Source organism: Vombatus ursinus, unplaced genomic scaffold, assembly GCF_900497805.2.
Source record: "Vombatus ursinus unplaced genomic scaffold, bare-nosed wombat genome assembly UNPS02000749.1, whole genome shotgun sequence".
NCBI classification, from domain to species: domain Eukaryota; kingdom Metazoa; phylum Chordata; class Mammalia; order Diprotodontia; family Vombatidae; genus Vombatus; species Vombatus ursinus.
The window spans coordinates 26,304,483-26,325,688 of record NW_020940527.1 but is presented as its reverse complement, the minus strand read 5'-3'; the positions used below and the strand labels follow the sequence as shown (position 1 = coordinate 26,325,688).

The following is a 21,206-nucleotide window of genomic DNA, read 5'->3' as shown; positions in this document are numbered from 1 at the left end:
CTTGGGTGCCTGCACAATGAAAGCTCCATCCTTGTATCAAGGCTCAAACTGAGCATATCCCCTGATATTTCTCTTTGATACTTCCCAAGGCCCCTTGCTCCGCATCCTCCCCTCCATTACTTGTCTATCTGATGAGTTAAAGGAGGTAACAGATTGCACAAACTACAACTTTCCCTAATTAAACCCTAATCTCTTTTCATTCGGGGGGGCAGGGCCTGTGACTTCTTCAGTGAAGGAAACTCCCAGTGAGAAATTTTCTCTACCAGTTCAGATCCACAGCTGAAAGTTCAAATCTTAGAGACCTGCCTAGGACCCTAATAGGCTAAAATGGCAGCCAGTACATGTCAGAGACAAGACTGAACCCAGGTCTTCCTGACTCCAAGGACACCAGCTGTCTGCCCACCATACCAGGTTGCCTCTCTTTTCCTTTCTTAAGTCAGCAGCAGCCCCGTTGCCTAGAGCCAGCAGGGTTAAGGATGAGAAATGGTATCAGAGGGAGCCACCATTGACTGGGAGATGGAGAATTGTAGCGGAAAGATCCCCTGGCCAGGGGGCAGATCCAAGTTCTAAGCTCCATTCTGCCACTAATTAGTTGGGTGACCTTACAAGTCACTCCCTTCTCTGGGCTTCAGTTTCCTCCTTTGTGGAATGAGGGGAGGACTGAACAATCCCCAAAGACCCCCTTCAGCCTGGAAATTCAGTGTTTTTATAACAACATTTATTACTCAAGTTTGAACAGGCAGCACAGGACAACACCACTCTAAGTTCCCATTCAGAAACCATTTGGGGGCAGATGCGTCCTGAGCCTCTACCATGAGCCCAGTCTCCTCAAGACTGCTAAGAAAGGCTATTATCCTAGCAGGAACTAACCACAACTGACATTTATTTGGCCCTTGAAAGTTTGCAAAGCTTTTTATACCCTTTGTCTCATCTGGACCTCACAATCACCCATGAGATTGGTTCTCTCTGTGTGTGTGTGTGTGTGCGTGTGTTCAGAGCTATGATTTTTTTTTAAATATAGAGAACTATCAAGAAAATCCAGAAAAACCCATATACCGATGCACATCAGCACACGTTCTGTGACTTAGTCCCATAGAATTGTCTGGAACATTGAGATGGTAAGTGATTTACCCAAGGTCACACCGCCAGCACTTGTGCCCAGGGCATCCTGACTTTAGACTGCCCTCTTATCCACTATGCCAACTTAGTAAATTCTCCTTTCCAAGGATGTCTCAAAGCTTCCATTTTATTTCATCTGGGTGTACTTATTTCCTAGAGGTACGCAGTGCCCTCCTCATTTACAGATGAAGAACCTTAAAGCAGACATTGGAGGTTAGCAGTGTTGCTCCCCATCCTATCACATACTAGAAATGGAACTCAACAGTACTGATTCTTTGCTAAGTGCTCAGAACACACCTGCTAGAGGAAAAAAAAACCAAGTTACAAGACACTTTCTTAGAACCTCTCAAGGAATCCAGGCCCTCCTTCAGCCCCAATATCCAGTCTGGACAAAGGGCCCCAGACACCCACAGTGCTATAGCCTTCCCCAATTCACCTGAGCAGAGAAGGCAGGTCCATCTGAAAACACTTCATTCTAGGGGACTGCTGTCCCAGATGATCTGAAAGGAGGGGACCCAAGTCAAGCCCGGCCACAGCCCACCCATGAACCCTTCCCCCAGTACTCACATCTCTGTCATGATCTCAGGCAGGTTGGCCGGGATAGCAGTGAGTCCTTTGCCACGGCAGTCCACAATCCCATTGCTGCAGGCACACATGGGTGGGCAGGAGCCCGAAGACAGGGTACAGACGGGGGCCTGGGTGGCCTCCCCTTGGCCTACAGAGGGCAGCAAAAACAGTGGCTAAGGGACAAGAGGTGTGTGACCCTTTAGAGGCAGGAAGCGTCTCATGCATAGGTGCTGGATTATTTGATTTACTATTAAAACGGCTCTTTTCCTGTGCAATATGGAGCAAAAAATGGGCAACAAAACCCCATGATAACAAGTTACCACTAATTTAGAATAAGTTACCACTGCCAAGGTCAAATCCAGCTTCAGATACCTCCTGAGCAAGCCTCTTAAACTCTTTCTGCCTCAATTTCCTCAAATGTAAAAAGGGGATAATAATAGCACCTACCACCCAGGGTTGTGGGGAATCAAATGAGATAATATTTATAAAAGCACTTAGCATGCCTGGAACATAGTAGGTGCTTGTTCCTTTCTATCCTTGTTTGGGATCCTCCTGAACCAACAACAGTAACTATGAATGAGGGAGAAAGGGGAGAGGTGTTAGTGGTGGTGGAGAATTTGCAAGTATCTTAAGAAATTCTAACTTGAGGACAGATGATAATAAACAGAACTAAACAGCTGATGTTAGTTTAGGCTTTGCAATTCACAAAGTGCTTGACACACATAATCTCATTTGATTCTCATAGCAGCCCTGTGAGATAGGTAACACAAATAGGATTGTCTCTTTTTATACAAGAGATCAGTTAAACTTAGACCTAGAAGGGATGTGTCAGCTGGTAGGGAATCAGAAAATCACAGATTAAAAGCATGAAGGGATCATGGGAGGCCCCTAGTCCAACACTCTCATTTTAAAGATGAGGAAACTGACACTCAGAGAAGTCAAATAATTTGCTTGTTGGGCAAATAGGAGGCAAAGATGAAATCTGAACTCAGGTCCTTCAATTCTCAAATCCTGAACACTTTCCACAATACCATTTTAGATCGTGTGGTCACACCTCCCAATTTGACAGATGAAAAGCTTGAGGATTGAGGAAGTGTGAGGAGCTATCTCAAGGAAAAAAGCGGGGACTCAAACCCAGCTCTCTGCCTCCCTCCAGGGTCCTGTGATCCTCTTCCTCTGGCTAAACATTCAGAAAGCTAAGTAATCGCATAAGGTCACATACCAAGGAAACAGCAGAGCCAAAACTCAAGCACAACCTAATTCCAAATCGAAGCCTCTTTCCAATTCACCCCCTTGCTTTGCCAGGGTCTTAAGCATACTCAGAAAAGCAACAATTCCCTCATCTCTTTCAAAGTGAGATCTTGGCTGCTCTGATTAAAAATGTCTTAACCTGTGTAGGACGAGAAGCTACTATTGATGGTATCACCATGTATTGTTCACAAGGTGACATGGAGTCAGGGGCAGTGGGACAGAGAATGTGGGCTATTTTGTTGCATAAAGGAGAAAGAGGTTCTTCAACACTGTAAATGAGAAGTCACTATCAAAACTATACAATCACATAACAGAGTTAGAAGAGATCTTAGAGCTCAGTCTAACTCCCTTGCTAGGACTGGGGCTCTCCAACCGGCCCTTAGGTTGCTAAGGGAGACTAGCAGACAGGAGTCATACAAAAGTTGCGGTCTTGGCCATCTCAGGAAGAATTTATCATCATAGACTCAATTAACACTGGAAAACTCACCCCCCCCCCCAGCCAATGGGAAATTAGCAAGCATAGCTGGAGCACACAAGATGACCGGAGTAAGAGAAATACAGCTACATATGGCTCCCCTTGCTGCCTTCCTAGGAGCCGGAAGCCAAGGAAAGATATACAGTGACACGGTTAGGACAATGCTATCTCCCAGGGACTTGTATGACAATGTAGCCATGCACCCATCCCAAATTCTAGACATCCCAGGTATCTTTTGACTCAAAAACTGCTGCAAACCTGCAGAATAGCAGCCAGCTGGAAACTACTGGCAGTGGCATTCACTCTCCCTCATCTTCACATCTCCCACCACATGTTGCCCCTGAATACCCCAGTCAGTTTCCTTTGTAATCCTATATATTTTATTTCATTTATTTAAAAACATGACTCCGATCCTCTCCTGCTGCTAGAGGAGCCGGCCGCCACCACGAATGACGCTGTAACCACTAGAACCAGGAAGTTCATGATAGACTTCTTCAGCGTAAATAGATGGTTATAGACGTCCTTCATCCTGGAAAGGTCACAGCGCTCAGGACTGAAATTGGAGAAAAACTGGCCAAGATGTACAAGACAACTGCAGACGTCATTTTTGTCTTTGGATTCAGAACCCATTTTGCTGGTGGCAAAACAACAGGCTTTGGTGTGATTTATGATTCCCTCGACCATACAAAGAAAAACGAACCAAAACACACACTTGCAAGGCAGAACCTGCATGAGACGAAAAAGACATCAAGAAAACAGTGAAAGGAACGCGAGAACAGAATGAAGAAAGGCAGAGGTGCTGCGAAGGCAAATGTCGGAGCTGGCAAAAAGAAGGAATAAAAGGTACTAGGGATTATGTTTATCTGTGTAGATAATTTTTCATTGGAGCATAAATAAACCATGTAAAAACTTCCCAAAAAAAGTGACTCTGAGACGGGTCCCTGGGTTTCACCAGGCTGCTAAGAAGCCTTGCCTAGGCAATCTCTAAAGTCCTTTCTATCATTGTTACAGGGTTAAGAACTGGAAACTAGATCTGGTAGCAGCGGCAGCATTGATTTGACTGCTGCTTCAGACCTGGAAATTGGAAGAGTGAGTGACAAAGAGGGTACACACACAAGGCAGATGACAAGAAAACAGTGAGGTTGGAATGTGAAGCACGACCGGGGCTGCCTAGGTAACAGTGGCCATGCAATGCACTCGAGAAGCAAGATCAACTTAAAAACTCCAGCAGACCTCCTTAAGGGTGATGCTTAGTTGCTTCCTACTTGGAAAGCTCCGTGCAGTGATCACTCTTAGTATCCCTTATCAGGACCGATTGTCTTTTTGAGTGTTAACTGCTTGCCTTTCGTGGGGCCCGCTCTCTTAGAACTTTCGCAGTGCCTGGAAACCAGAGAGGCATCCGAGGGCCTGTGAGCAGGCTGCGGTCACAGAATCTCAGTCCTCCATACTCCCTGCCTAGAAATCTCACCCACACCCAGGTACAGCCTTGTTGTCTGGCTCGATGTTACCGGTAGCACCACAGGTCACGTCAGAGCTAATGCTAAAGAGAGGTATATACAGTGACTGGCAGAGAGCATCTAGGTCTCCCTGGACAGAGAACCTGAAACTCAGCTAGTTTTGTGAGCCAATCCACACACCTGTGGCATAATGTCAGGCCAGTGTGAATTGCCCTCTGTTACCATGCCCCAGGCATTTAGCATACTTTGTCTGGACCCATCCTTTTCACTTCATCACATTGTGCACACAATCACATATGAACATGTAAGCAAGAGAACGCCAGAGAGAGAAAACACCCAAAATGAAGAATCAACATGTTTCAAATACAAAGGAAAAAGTTTCATTTCATGGTAAAACAAAATTACCCAAGAGGCTTCCATATTCCTCAATGTCCACTCCTTATTCAGTGGCTGTTGGGACCACACAGCCATGATGTTTCTTCCCTATGACCTCAACTTCCTCTCTATATTGGAAAATTTCTTGCAAAGTTGAGTCATCTTTGTCTTCCCTTGTTTTTGGAGGGGGAGGGGAGGACCTGCCTTTTGGGGTTTCTCAGCCTTTGAGATGCTCCTGCCTATTAGTCTTCTAGCCACATACACTGTGGTTTCTATTTGGCGAGAGATTAACGATTCTGGGACTGGGAAGATGCTTGGTACAAAGTAAGTTCATGGACCAACATATAGCTGCTGGACAAAGAGACAGTCATTCATTAGCCTGTGTAGATCTTGGATTCTCATGTCCAATGGCAGAACAGCTGTTTTCAAGTTTGACTCAGGGTAGTAAGCATATCTGTTGTGGCTGGGTGAGATAATCAGATTCACCTAATCAAGTCACACTACCAAGAGGTCCAGACTGATCCTCTGAAATGCTTTCCTTTGGAAAGATATGTCCTACGTTCCACCAACACAGCAGAGAGAAGAAAGGACACTTATCAGCAAAACTCTTGTTTCCCTGTTGCATTGAAACTTTTGGTACAAATAGATATAGAAATAGATACAGGGATCTACAGAAAATAGATTCAGGGATAGGTATAGGAAGAGAACAATGATATCTGTATCACTGGTGGTTGTTACATGATGCTTCTAAAAACACACAGGGTAGGAAAGATAAGATTAGACTAAAGAAACACACGCTTCTTTTTCTCTCTGTATCCTATGATAGGAAGAATCGAATGGTGGGGGAGAGTTCGAGAAAGCAGGGTGCAGGGAGAGCTGTGGTCCTCCTCACCTGAGCAGCTGAACTCGCTCTTCTGGACCTCAGCCACATTGAGGCTTCGCAGAGAAGCAGGTCCTGAACATTGTGTGAAGAGTCCTATGGTGGGACGTTGCCTCAGCCATTGAGAGAGCCAGGCCAGGTGGCAATCACAGAAAAGGTGGTTGGAGTGTAAACGGCTGGATACAAAGGTGAAAAGTGGGAGGTTACAATCCTGGTGGGGATTGGGGGACCATCTCCCTCCCCCAAGCCATTTGGCTGGACTAGTGACCGTTAACGGCCCTTCCAGCTTTAAATCTAGGATCCCCATGCCACTTAGTAGAAGCTGTTCCACTCAGTAAATCTAGAATAATTTCAATTATCTGAGACAAAGTATAATTAGGAAAGAAAATCTGCAGCTAAATATTACCTAGCATATCTCAAAGGCAAAAGCAATTATAAAGTATTTTTAGATTAGCCATTGTCTCCCTACCTCCACCCCCAGTTCTACCAGTTAATCGCCAAGTTATACACATAGTCCAGAACTGTGCTAGACAGTGAGGGGAATGTAAGCGATATGGGTAAGACCTAAGAGCTCTACCTTGAAGAGGCTTTCACTGGCTTTTCTTTCAAACTTACTTTGTATCAGATGATTGAAACGTGACTATACGTGCAGTGCTTGGTTTCAATACCTCTATTTTGCTCCCAAGGCATACTCACAAAGTCCGGAGCTTGGGCATGTGGTTGAAGCTGGAGACAGGAATGGTGGTGATGTTGTTATTATTCAGTGTCCTACACACAAGGAAACCAACGTCATTCATTTGGCAGATGGCAAATGGTGGTAATGTATGAGGACTAATCACGAGGTAGGAATCTGGTCATCTGCTTTGATGAAAGTGAAAGCCTTAGTACTAGGACTTCATCCATTCATCCATCCAATCAATCCACCAATAATTACCTAAGGCTTGCTATATGCTCAGCACTGTATTAGGTACTGTAGGGGCTGGAGTATGGAGGAAACATCAAATACAGTCCCTCCTTCAAGGAGTAGGTCCCATGTCCTTCATGAAAAACCCAAATGAAGCAACTAGTTGGAACAGTGGATAGAGCATCAGGTCTGGGGTCAAGGAGACCTGCGTTCAAATCCAGCCGCATACACTTACAATGTGAGCCTGGGCAAGTCACTTAATCTCTATCTGCTCAGTTTCCTCAAGCACATCTTCACAAGTTGTTATGAGGATCAAATATTTATAGTATTTATTATGTGCCTGGTACATACTAGCATTTAATACAGAATTATTTCCTTCCCAGTGGGCAGTAAATGTTAGAGGAGTTCACTGACTGACATTCCCATCACCCTTTGAGTTTTTCAAAGCATTTTACGTCTATTATTCTGCTTGACCCTGATAATAATTTTTACAGGTAAAGAAACTGAGCCTCGGAAGTGAAGTGACTTGCCGAGGTCACACAGCTAGTGTTGAAGTAAAGATCTGAATCTAAGTGTTCCAGGCTCCCAGTTCAGAACTCTTCACTGTGGGAAAGAAATCAATGAGGTCTGAAAAAGCACATGGCAACATGGGAGACCACAGGAGGACGAGATCATGGTGGGATGGAGCAGGCAGTGGAACCTGAACCAGGCCTTAAAGGAAGGAGGAGAGGGGAAAGGAGGACATCTGGAATGAGCAAAGGCACAGAGTAAGCACCATTTAGGGCCTCAGCAGACTAGAGAATTCCTCCTGGGGAGCACAAAAACAGTACAGTACAATGGATAGAGCACCAAGCTTGGTGTCAGCAACTCGGCCTCTGACCTAGCTGGCACCATGGGAAAATCCTTTAACCTCTCTAGGCTTCAGTTTCCTCATGGGTCAATAGTCAATAAACATTTATTAAGGGTCTACTAGGCACTGTGTTTATACTGTAGATGGGGAGAGAAAGATATGAGAGTCCCTGCCCTCAAGGAGCTCACAATCTAATGGTGGAAGACAACACAGGAAAAGATGAAAAGTGGGCGGGAAAGGGGAAGGTTACCCAGCATGGGGATATGATGAAGTCCTGGAGCCAGTCAAGGTGGAAAATGACCTGAGGATGTGTGAGTTTCAGAGTTGATCACATCTTGCAGAATGATGGGTTTCTGGAGATCTGAAAATCCAGGAACTCATCAGGGTGGGAAATGTTAAGATGAATTCTTGGCTGCCATCCTCAACAGAGAGTCTGAGAGATACTCCCAGATGTTCACCTCTACCCCCTCAACCAGAAAGAGGGAGGGACCCTAGGAGAAGGGATTGCTGAGAAGGTGTGAGTTTCAGAGCTGATTTCATCTTGCAAAATAGTGAGTTTTTGGAGATCATGAAATCCAGGTCATCAGGGTAGGAAATGCTGAGATAAATTCCCCAAGTGCCCTCCTCAGATAGCAGAGGATTAGGCAGGAGGTCTCCAGTATCCAATTTCCATCTTCTCCAATCAGAGGGAGGGAGGGACTCCAGGGGTAGGCGGTACCGAGGAGGTGTGAGTTTCAAAGTTGATTTCATCTTGCAGAATGGAGATTATGAAATCCAAAAGATCAAGAGGGTAGGAAATGACAAAGTGAATTCTCCTTTAAAGGCAGAAGATTAGGAAGGAAATCTCTGATGTCCAACCTCTACCCTCTCCAATCAAAGGAAAGGAGGAACCCCAGGGACAGAGGGTGCTGAGCAGGTATGAGTTGATTTTATCTTGCAAATGACAAATTTCTGGAGATCATGAAATCCAGGAAAGCAGGATAAGAAATGATGAGATGAATTCCCTAGTTGCCATCCTCAAACAGATGGTGTAGGCGGAACTCCCAGATGTAAAAGGAGGAGACTGGGCTAGATCCTTTCTGGCTCTAAATCTATGAACTTAAGAAACAAGGCTGGGCAGATAAGACGGAATGAAGGAGAACTGGTGAGCTCTAGGAGGAGGCTGGAAGATATCTAGGGTGGCCCCACTATTTAGTTTAAGCCATTAAAGCTTAAGGCTGCTCTAGGACCTTTGAGACATTCTATATGAGTCTAAGAGAACTTTCTCTCTGTGAGAACACTTTCAAAGCACTCAATGAAGATGGAAGAAAATGCATGATTCAGGAAATCACCTCTGCATATGAAGTTAAGACTGAGATGGTCTGAAGAACAGGGCAAGAAGTAAGGCTCTGATGAGTCTATTTTCCCTGAGGGACAGTCATCCCTGGTGAGATTATAGAAGACTTTATTTCAATTTTATTCAATTCAGCAAACACATATTAACAATCCACTATGTGTGAGGAACTATTCTAGGTACTGGGAATCAAAAGACAAAATGGCACCAAGAGTCCCTGCCCTCAAAGAGCTTGCATTTTACTCAGAGAACACAAAATATATGCAGATAAGTAAATACAGAAACACAAAATAACACAAAGAAATCTGAAGAAGGGGAGAATGTTAACAGTTGGAGGGGCTCAGGAAAAGCCTCGTGTAGGATGTGGCATCTGAGCTGTGTCCTGAAGGAAGCTGGGGATTCCGTGAAACAGAGGTGAGGAGGAAGAGCAGATGGGAACGTCACAGACAGAGAACAGTATCTTTGTTCTCTCCCAGAGTTAGCCTGCTTAATTAACAGGCTTAAGCAACAGAGAGGAAAACTGGAAGTCATAATACCAATGGAATCTTTACTATGTGATGTCAGACAAGTCACTCAATCTCTCTGTAAATTGACTAACCCCAAACGCATTAAAATAGTGGTCAAGGTTCTCAAACACAAGGTGTTATGAAAAGCTGAATAATAAGTCTAATCTACCAGAGGTAATTAATGAGAAGGTTAAAATAAAGTCTCCCTTCTTCCCTTTATCCTCGCCTGATGAGTTCTAACAATACTTACAGCACCTCTAGGCCCCGTAGAGCTCGGAAGGCTCCATCCTCAATGCAGCTTATCTGGTTTTTATCCAGCTGTCTGTAGGGCAAAGGAGGAAAGAGAATTTTAGATATAAGAACAGAACACAGCTCTTTAAGGGAATCTGGTCACAGAGAGGGGAGGGAGATTGGAGCATAGGATAGAATGGCACAGGCAGAGCTAGAAAAGTAAGGAATCAACAATGGAATTGTGTAGAGGACACTGGGGCAAAAAGGCCAAGAGACACTATCATTCAGCACCGTAGTGTGCCAGTGGCTTTTGCTCAATGACATTCAATCCCGCTCCCCAAAGCCCACTGGTCTTCATTAGTGTACTAAGCTCTTTCTCTAAAAGAACAAACTTTTGGCCATGGAAACTCTACTGCACAGGCACACTTCCTAAGGCTTACTTTGACTCCAGGTTACCCTCTTCAAGAATGACCCAGCAGGGATTTCTGAATGGTACCCACTGGGAACCCAGAGGGCTTTGGAAAGAGACATAGGAGGAGAAAACCATACCTATCATTTCCCAGCTCTTCAAACTGATCTAGGTTGCAACTCACAGGTTTTTTAGGTCAGTGGCTCCACGGAATGCTTTCCTGGGGATGGCCTGGATGGCATTCTCACTCAGATCCCTGTGGAAATGAAAAAGAGGGAGGGAGAAAATGGTCAGAAGGGAGTTTCTTTCAAATACTTCTCAAGACAATCAAAAGGGAAGAAGGAAAAGAAGAGAGGACAGAATTAGTGATTCATGGCTGAGCTTGAGAACTGAAAATCTGAGATTACCACATGCCTGCTCTCTTGGGAAAAGCCCCTTCCTCATTCACTCCTCTTGATCCCCTGGTAGAGTCTTTCAGCTCATAAGAAATCATCAACCTGTCTCTGACTCCCACAGCAAAATTAAGGCAGAAGGCCCCCAAATGTATACTGAAGATGCCTGGATCCATCTAATGCCTTACCAGGAACTCCAGTTTGAGGGAGTAAATCCCAGCCCGCTCCCTTATTGCTGTGAATCAGGGAGAAAACATCAACTCAGTTCTACTGATAGGAAATCAGCTTTTAATATTCTTTCTTAAAGATTCAAATAGAGAATGAAGGGAAGGATTATAAACTTACCAAGATATTAGACTTCTTTATCTGACCAAAATCAAGCTGGGACATTGGTTTTGTAAGACCTTCTATCCTCCCTCTTCTCCCCACTCTGTCACATTTTCTCAAAAAATATACACAACTCAGCCAGGGTGGTACCCACACCAGCTGGTCTAGAATACCCTGTGCCTGGGATGTCATTATGCATCCCTCCTGATTGCTTAATAATTATACTTAGCTGCTGCAAAGTAATTCCCATGAAGCCTGCCCTGTGGTTTAGAGGGCATAGCTAATCAGGGATTTAATTACTTTGCCATTAATTAATGTTACTCTAAAAACCCTAGCAGGCCATTTGCACCAGAAGGAACCCAGTGACTCCTGTGACACAAGCCAGATCCCTGGTTCCCTTCTTTAGATCTCGCCTCAGAGAGAATGATCATCACTTGTGGAACCACCCCATCTGCCTCTCCCTTCCTCACTCTACTGCCTATTACATGACTGAATTATGAAGTATTGTAGTCTCCGCAAGATGAAACATCAAGGATATCAACCAAAGGAAGCTTCCTCTATTCTTTCTTTTTCTTTTGTTTCAATTTTACTTTCTTTTCGGTTCCAAATTTTCTCCCTCCCCCTCCTCCTCCCACACTCATTGGGGAAGGCAAGAAAAACAAAGCCCATTAAAAAGGCATATGGTCATGTAAAACAAAGTCCTGAATTAGCCAGGTCCAAAAAAGAAGGAGCAGGAGGAGAATCTGAACTCTGAGTCTATTACTTCTCTATCTGGAGGTGGAGAGCATGTTTCATCAGGGAGTCTTAAGGAACTGTAGTCGATTAGTGTTGACAAGACTTCCTGAGTCTTTCCAAGCTGATTGTCCTTACAATAGTGTTTTTATTGTAGAAATTGTTTTCCTGGTTCTGCTCACTTCACTCTGTATCAGTTTATGATAACCCTGTGAGGTGGGTACTGATATGCTGTCTTAGCCTCCTTTGATAGATGAAGGAACTAAATCACAGAGAGATGAATTGACTATAGGTACTCACGCCCGCAGAGCTAGCAAGTTCATCGGATCACAGATTAAGGCTGAAAGGAACCTTAGAGGTCATTGAAACCAATGCCTTCATTTTACAGAGGAGGAAACTGGCCTCCAAGAGATGAAGTGATTTGTCTATGGTCAATGAACTACCGTAACAGAAGGGATTTGAGCCCAGGTCTTCCTGACTCCAAGTCAAGCACCACAGCCACTCCATCCATAGCAACGTCCACATTCAATATGTCACTGATGAACTGTTACAGCTCTTCACCAATGTCAGCGAGTGTCTTACTGCTATTGCAGTTGTAGTTTAGAATGTAGCAATTAGTAGGGATCTGTCCTCTGAATCCATCTGTTGTGTTATGGGTTGAATTCGATCTCCTCTAAGGTCTCTGACATATCTGAGTTTTTAATTATTCTATGATTCTTTGATCCTTACTGCATGTTTTGTTCATGTACAGCACGTCACTGAATTAGTATAACATAACCCAAGTCAAACTAGGCATCAATGAACGACAAATTAATGACAGTTACATCCTCTAAGCTTAAATACCGTTAACATAAAAATAATTACAGAAATAGTTTATCAAGTATGGGAAAAGAAAAAAGAGTAAATACCTTAATAACAGTAGCAACACCTTACTCTGATATAGAACTGATAGATATCGACATTGATAAATATACATTATGCAATAAAAGTGCCTAGTATGTCCTAAGCTAGATTCTAGGGACACAAGAAAAAATGAAGAATCCATATCTTCAAGAAGGTTACTTTCTCCTGGGCTGGGGGGGGGAGAGAGAGAGAGACAGAGACAGAGACAGAGAGACAGAGAGAGAGACAGAGAGACAGAGAAAGAATACAAAATATATACAAATGGATAGTGTCACTGAGTCAATACAGCATAATTCATGTCAAATTGGCCATCTACAAAGAACAAATCAATGACGGATAAAATGAAGCCCAGTTCTTAACATGACCAGAATCAACCACCAAAGGCACGGTTGGGATGATGAACTGCCTACCTTAGATAACACTTATAACAACTAGGATAGGCCAGTTAATTCTATAAAGTTTGAATGGGAATGCCATTCTAAGTTTTTAATTTTCTTGCTTATGACAATGGCAGCCACAGTACCATTGACAGTAAATGTAAGGTTACTAGCAATAAGCTACTACATCCTTAAAGAAATTAATATATTATCAAAGGGTGAGCTGTGATCAGCAGTTGTATTATTGAAAGACCCAGATCCTGTGCTGACTCCATTAATTTTCCATGGCGAAAACATATACTACATGTCTCGAGTTCTGCTTTTCTGTTTAAGTTTCTGTTTCCCAGAAATCAGCTAATTAGTTACTGACGTTTCCAGAGGGAAAAGTTTTTATGGCCACAGGAAAAGTAAGTACCACTTTCCCTGAGCCCATGCATTCCCCCTTTACAAAGATGCCCTATGCCAGGCCAGTTAACCATGATTTCATCTTTGATTTAGTTTTATTATTTTTTATTTTAAACACTCTTTTCTTTGTAAATTTTGATTTCTAGATTCTCTCTCTCCCTCCTACCTCCTTCCCCACCCACTGAAAAGGCAAGCAATATGATATCAATTATACATGTAAAATCATGCAAAACATTTCCATATTAGCCATATTTCCCCCAAAAGCATGAAAAATAAAGAAAGTGAAAAAATTCTACTTCAATTTGTACTCAGAGCTCATCAGTTCTCTCCCTGGAGGTGGACAGCATAGTTTTATGTCTTGGGTCATTGTATTGATTAAAGTAGCCAAGTATTTCACAGTTGATCACCATTACAACATTGCTGTTAGTGTGCACAATGCTTTCCTGGTTCTTCTCACTTCACTTTGCATCAGTTCATATCAGTTCTGTCATGTTTTTCTGAAACCACCTCCCTCGTCATTTCCTATAGCACAATAGTACTCCATCACAATCATATGCTACAACTTGTTCAGCCATTCCCGAATTGATGAGCAGCCCCTTGATTTCTAATTCTTTGCCACCACAAAGAGAATTGCTATAAATATTTTTGTACATATAGGTGCTTTTCCTTTTTCCTTGATCTCTTTGGAATAAAGAGCAAGTAGAAAGGTGTTGCTGTCACAAAGGGTATGCAGAGAGTTTTACAGTCCTTTGGACATAGTTCCAGATTATTCTCCAGAAAGATTGGACCATTTGGCAACTCCACCAGCCATGATGATTTCATCCTGAAACAGTGATAAAGCCTCAAGCCCAAGGTGATAGCTTGAGCTAATTCCTCACCGCATGAGAATTAGTTGGTGGGGCGGGGGGGGAGATGCAAAACAACAACAACAACTATGTCATCACTTTCCCATGTAGTCCTGAGAGGGTATGAACATCTCTTTCTTGAGGGCTGAATAGTTGAGTCACTCAGGATTTAATAGTGCTCCCAAGTCTTCTGCAATAGAGCAGGTGTGGTCCAGGTAAGAGGAGAATGAAGGAGGAAAAAAGGGAAGAAACTGAAGTCACAGTAGCCCCACGGAGGAACAGAGAGAATTTATGGGGAAAGAATAAATGAAAGTAGTTAATGATTTCTCCTTCTGCTCTCCACTCCTAAGGAGGGAAGGCACTGGAATAAGCAAACAAAAGTTAGCAATTGCAGTGAAAGAAAATTTTCAGTAAGACCAGGCAACTGGGAAAACAGACTTAGGTGTAGACTTTGGCACCCAAAAAAGTGATCATAAAACTTAAAATTATAAAATAATTGCTGGTTTATCGTCTCAGGTCCGGCTGACATGGAGAGAGGATTACATGGTGTGTAGATTTGTATGAATTTAGACATTCTTACATTAGACATCCCAATGTCTAAGAAAAGATGATGAATCTTCCTTTTACAAAAATGAAGACTTTGGCAAGTCATCACAATCAAACTTTTGTTAATTGAGTGCAAATTAAAATGGGAAGGAAGTTGGGTTTTTAGAAGATTCTTATTGAACCTATCGCTTCAGTATTTGGAACTTAAACTTATATCACTGGCTTGTTACATGGACACTGCCCATCAGGTTTTTATACTTGTGGTGGGTTTTTGGTTGCATCCACCATGGGCTATTGTTAAATTGGGGACCAGATATTTAATCATTTGGACACTTGCATCCAGACTTCTTTCCTAACCTACCTCTTCTCTCCTCACTTTTTCCCTCCCCAGAAATGGGAAAGCAGAAGGACAATGGGTATAAATATTTTGCCATCCTTTCTCCTTGCAGCTGACACTTCTTAAGTCTTCATAGATTTTATGTTGTATTCATTTGGCTGAATTGTTCTCTCTTTTTGACTTGAAGAAGAGTTCTAACTGCTCTAATCCTATCCCTGTCTCTGTCTCTCTCTCTGTCTCTCTCTTTCTCTCTCTCCTCCTCCTCCTCCTCCTCGTCCTCCTCCTCTCCCCTCCTTCTCTCTGAGGAATTAGAAATTCTTCTGCTCTTCCAAGGGCTCCAAGGCATCTCTCTGCAAATGGGTTAATAGGGCCTGGAAACATTATCTGTATTATTCTGTCCAATATTCCTACAAGTTGCAGCCTCTGCTTCTCTCTCCAGTCTTCCATGTGCTTATGTCTATTTCTGTTCCCTCTCATGAACTCTAGCCCTTTGCATCAACTTTCTGCTTATTTGTTTCTGTACTTATGCTCTACTATTGTGTGTGGTCTCATGTTAGAAATTGTTACAATGAAGTTCTGCATGATTGAGCTAATTCTCATTTTGACAAACATTGATTCACATGCTTGTCTCTGAGCTGATATTTTCCCAAGGAATATTTTAATTCAGTAAACTTATGGTCCTATTTTCAAAGAGAGATCTGTGAAAATGTCAGCAATTGGGTGCAATTTGCTAAGCTATACTATTGCCAAAGTCAAAAAACTCCAAGTTCATGAGACTCTCAGAATATCTGTAAAATAAGCATGTGCCTATGTATGCCAACATGTAAGCAATGTCTTAACTAGGTTTACCCCTGGTTGCTCTTTCTATGGGGGCACTAATGATGCATTTGCTTCTATAAACTGGAAAACAAAGTTGAGTGCTAGATTATAATCTTGAAACTGGAAAAAAAGAAACCATGGCTGGAAATGTCTAATTCTGACTAATAAGCCCCACTGTATGAATGTCCATGAAACAGCCAGTCCTGGGATTTAAAAGCCCTCGAAGATCTTGGATTAGGAGAATTTAGAAATCAGCATCTCTGGTCTTCCATAACATCTAACCCTTTGTACTTGGGTCTTGACTCAAAGCTATGGTTTGGCTCCCTCCCTAACTTTCTCCCTATCCCTGCTCAAACTTTGCAGATTAAGAATCACAGAATCTCGGAGTTCCAAGGGACTGTGGGAATCCTTTCTACAACAAACCCGACAAGGGATCACCCATCCTCTGCTCTGAAAACTGCAATGCCACGGAACTTAACATGAGTTTACCCCATCCCCCAGAGGAGCCTAATACTTCTTCAGCAATTCTGATTACTTTCTTTATACTGAGGCAAAATCTTGTTTCCCAAGTTTGACAATTTGCCTCCTCCAAACACACATGATTCTCTGCTTTATTTGGCCTAAGACCAGAATTTGGAGATTCTGCTCTAGGAAATTGGTACTTGGGAAGCCAGTACAAACATGAGCTTTGTTATTATGTGGAGCAGTAAGCAGGCAGGAGCAAAAGCAGACACACACTAGATGGTAATGCAGACTGACAAAAGTCTGGCCCCACAAATGCAAAGAGACTCACCTAACTCGAGGGGAAAGATGTGAACAGTGGCAAAGATCTCAGTGGGAATACACACTCACAGTAGGTGTCTACGCAGGGAAGTTTTATACCTTAAAAACGGACTTGGCTGAGCACGGGGAATAGATGCCAGTTGTGGGAGGGAGCATTCCTGATTAGAACTAGATGTAATGGGGAAATTCTCAGGGTCACCAACCTATTCCAGGCTCAGGTGGGGGCAGTTTCCTTATCCATAGCAAAATCTGAGTAAGGCTTTGAGTCAGTTATCTGAGAGAGAAGTAATGGGAGGGGCTCAAAGGCCTGCAGTCAGCCAGGAATCTTATCAAAGCAGAAACTTTGATCATTAACAACTTGACATTGGGCCAGAATGGGTCAGGGCAGTGGAAAACTATAAACCATCATTGCCTCTATGGGTATTAGGACCACTTAGCAGAAGTGACTCCATACTGTAGTCCTATCATTGTAACTATAACATATATTTCAAAAAAAATCCTAATTATCATACTCTTGGGCTTCTCTTGTATCATACAGTGGAAAGAGCTCTCTATTGATTTAAACAGAATTTCGTTTTGAGACTGGGTCTCCCTTATCTCATCAGCTGGAACAGGGCCTGATCCCAGCGAGGATTGGCATGGAAGTTTTGAGCTGCTTCATTTCTGACCTGGGCCAGTTTAACCCTCCCTAGGCACCCTGATTGCCTCCTGCTCTCAGAACTCACCGTACTGATGCTGAATTAGCCCCATTGCAGCTAAGAACTTCCAGACTTAAGTGATTCATCATTCTCAGCCTCCTCAGTAACAGGGATTCCAGGTGTGTGCCGCTACATCTGGCTAAGTGATCTTTTTTTTTTAGAAACATAAACTGTAAATACCTGACCAAGGATTTCAAACTTTATGATACTGGTTTCAGTTATAATGACTTAATTAAAAAGGGAATAGGTGAGAGTCTTACAGCACTGCAGCACTGTTTGATGAAAGACATATATCCTTCCATATAAATAGATAACTACATAAAGATTATAAATGTATGTATATGTATATATGTGTATATATATTTGTATGAATAGATCTATCTTTGAAATACAGATCCCTCCTAAAAAGACACCTTAACAACAGAACCAAGTTAGTAAAGAGTAGAGAAATTAAATAATCTTAATGCTATAAAGATCACAAAAGGCTGGGGAATGTTAAACCAAAAGGTACTCTACTCATATTAAAAAAGGAAAAAAAAGACAATGTCCCTAGAAGCTTGTCTGTTTCACATATGATGATCTCAAAGCTAATTTATTTGTGGATTGAGTATAATCAATGTCAAGTGGTTCCTCTAAATTATAGGCCAAATTAGAACTAGGAACCATAGTCAAGCTGATAAATCATCAAAGAGAGAGTATCATAGGCCTGCTTACTGGAGCAATCATGAAAGATTAATAACAATGATAATAATAGTAATCATGGTTCTGAGTAGCCCATCTGAAGAGTCAAACCATCCCAGGTGGGTATAAGGGAGCAATGAGAAATGGCCCCATGAAAGTGGTGGATGGAATTTCTGAAGACCCCATTGCTTTCCTTCCGTTGAAAAGGGCAGCCTCCAACCTGGTTGATTATATGACTATTTTTATCTTTTAGATACTATGAAAATATACTGCATGAATAACAATTAGGCAACCAAACTACCCAAGATTGGATCAGGATTAAAAGAAATTAGGCTTAAAAAAAGCCTACAAGATTATTCTGTAATTCCCAGAAAAAACTTGTCAAAATTTTAAGTGTCAATCCCAAGAGTGCTCCTTTCTCTTTTAATACTAATGGGCAAGGGGAAGGGAGAAAGTATTAAGTGCCTACTATGTGTCAGGTATTGTGCTAAGCACTTTACCACTATTATCTCATTTGATAAGTATTTCTGTTCTGGTGGCCAAAAGCTGTCCATACTCATTTTCTATCTATACTGCTATTTAACCAGTGCATGATGTAAAAGAAAACATAACCAAAAAAAAGAAAAGAAAACAAATAATTGCAGACTGACTCTAGGAGAGATGTTTGGGAACCAAAGAATATGTCTACGATAGCCCTACTATGGGCATGCAAGGGTAGAGAATAAAGCATTGGAGGATAAGATGAGCAAACTTTGTGAATATCTCTGAAATCTCTATAAATTTTAAGATTCCACATTATTTTTTCTCTCTCACCCTGGTCTCTCCACTGTTTTATTTGTGTGTTTTCATAGTCTGTGGGTAGTTTTTCTCTTAAGGATCACTACACCAATTCACTCTCAAACCACGAAGCCCAATTTCTTACCATCTGGATTAGCCCCCAAAGGCATAATTTTGGCTATAGATCACTCTGACCCAAATAACCTGGACTGTACAAAGCCGAACTAAGGACATAGTTTGGACTGAGGTCTCTACTACCCCAACTCACTTTCCCACCTAGCCCTTGAGGGATACATTCTGGGCAGGTTTTATATAAAATGAGGTTCACCAGCAACATCAGTCCTTAGGAGTCTCAGTTCAGAGAGACGGGCGGCTGTTTGAACTGCAGGTCCAGGGCCCACAGTAATCTGTACTCAGTGCTGATGGCACTAATAGTTGACACCTGTAACTGTTAATGACTTCAATAAAACTTGTTCCATTCCATGACTATAAGCCTCTGTGTTGTCACTTCCTACATCTCTTAATTCGAACTCAAGTTCTGTTTGGTTCCTCCATCAGACTAAAACCCATTCTCTTTGGGTGATTTTATCAGCATCCATGGGTTTCTACGTAGATGAATCCCAAATCTATTCTCATCTCTCTTCAGAGCTCCAGAGCCACTCCACCTGGATATCCTACAGGGATTTCAAACTCAACATGTCCAAGACTGAACTCATTATCTTCCTCTCTAAAGCCACCACTTCCTAAATTTCCCTATTTCTGCTGAAATGGAACAAAAATAGAACAATAAGGCAAGGACTGTTTTCCTTTCCTAGCTGTATCGCCATCACTTCACACAGAACTTAGTAAACAGTAAGCCCTTCATAAATGCTTTTTGATGGACTAACTGACTGCCTGAGAGCACCACCATCATTCTTGTCGTCCAAGTACACATTCTCAAGAACCATCCATGAGTCTCCCCTGGAGCTCCATCAGCTCCTGCATCTAAACCAGTTAGTTCTATTTCCCCGACACCTCCTACATTTGTTCCCTTCTTGCCTTGCACCCACACAGCTACCACCCCAGTTCAGACCCTCTTCACCTCTTGCTTACTGTCTCCTATTTGGTTTCTCTGCTTCCATTTTTCCCTTCTCTATAACCCATCCTCCTGACAGCTGCTAAAATAATCTTCATAAAGCAGATGTCTGACTGTTCTGAAGAATATCTAGTGACTCCTTATTGCCTCTAGCTTAAAATACAGACATCTCAGCTTGGCAGTTCAAACACTTCACAGTCTGGCTCCAACCTAGCTTTCCTCACTCACTACCCATTCATTACTTCTCTTGGCATCCTTGACATTCCAGCCAAGTAAAGCCCATAGTGTGCTATTTGCTATTCCCTGAATTCAGCATTCCATCTCTTACCACTATTCTGGCATACATACCTAGAATGCACACCTTCTTCACCTTTGCTTCTTAGAATACTTGGCCTCCTTTAAGGTTCATGTCATGTGCCACTTCCAATAGGAAAATCTTTCCTTATCCTTCTTTTTTTGTGTAAGTACTTTCTCCTCAAAATACATTCACTTATCTATGTAAATATTGTATTCCTTCAATAGAATACAAACTCCTTGAGAGACTTTTCTCACTTTTCCCTCTATCTCCAATGTCTAGAACAGCACATTTAGTAGACTTTTTTCTTTGGCTTTTTGGTGAGGCAAATGATGTTAAGTGACTTGCCCAGGGTCACCTAGCTAGTAAGTGTCAAATATCTGAGGTTGGATTTGAACTCAGGTCCTCCTGACTCCAAGGCCAGAGCTCTATCTACTGCACCACCTAGCTGCCCCTAGTAGACTCTTAATACAAGCTTTGTGAACGGACTGGAATTGAACCAGACAAAATATTATGTTCTGCTGAGATGTTTTGAGATCATGATTTTATTGTTCAACATGTTGGCTATCCCTCCCAAGTTCTGCATTATCACCATATTCGATAAGCACTCCATCCATGCTTTTATCCAAGTTATAGGAAAACACATTAGTGAGCGGAGGACCAAGGACAGATCCCTAGAGCAATCCATTAAAGACTTGCCTCCAAATTGACACTGAAACATTAATGACTACTCTTTGCAAATGTCTCCTGAGGGCTGAAGACGTTAAGTCATTTGCCCAAAATCATGGAACTAGTAAAAGTCAGAGGCAGAATTCAAACCCAGGTCTTCCCGATCCCATATCTCATAATCCATCCAC

The 21,206-nt window shown here is 42.5% G+C and overlaps 1 protein-coding gene across 1 annotated transcript in view; it reads right to left on the bottom strand.

Moving 5' to 3' along the window:
• SLIT1 (slit guidance ligand 1) overlaps positions 1–21,206 on the bottom strand; it is a 241,458-nt gene that overhangs the window by 65,899 nt on the left and 154,353 nt on the right. The window contains exons 5-9 of the mRNA XM_027859881.1: positions 10,542–10,613; positions 9,968–10,039; positions 6,821–6,892; positions 6,137–6,300; positions 1,687–1,834 (exon numbers count right to left, since the gene is read on the bottom strand). Of these exons, the coding sequence (XP_027715682.1) occupies positions 1,687–1,834; positions 6,137–6,300; positions 6,821–6,892; positions 9,968–10,039; positions 10,542–10,613 (528 nt within the window). The remainder of the gene's footprint in view (positions 1–1,686; positions 1,835–6,136; positions 6,301–6,820; positions 6,893–9,967; positions 10,040–10,541; positions 10,614–21,206) is intronic.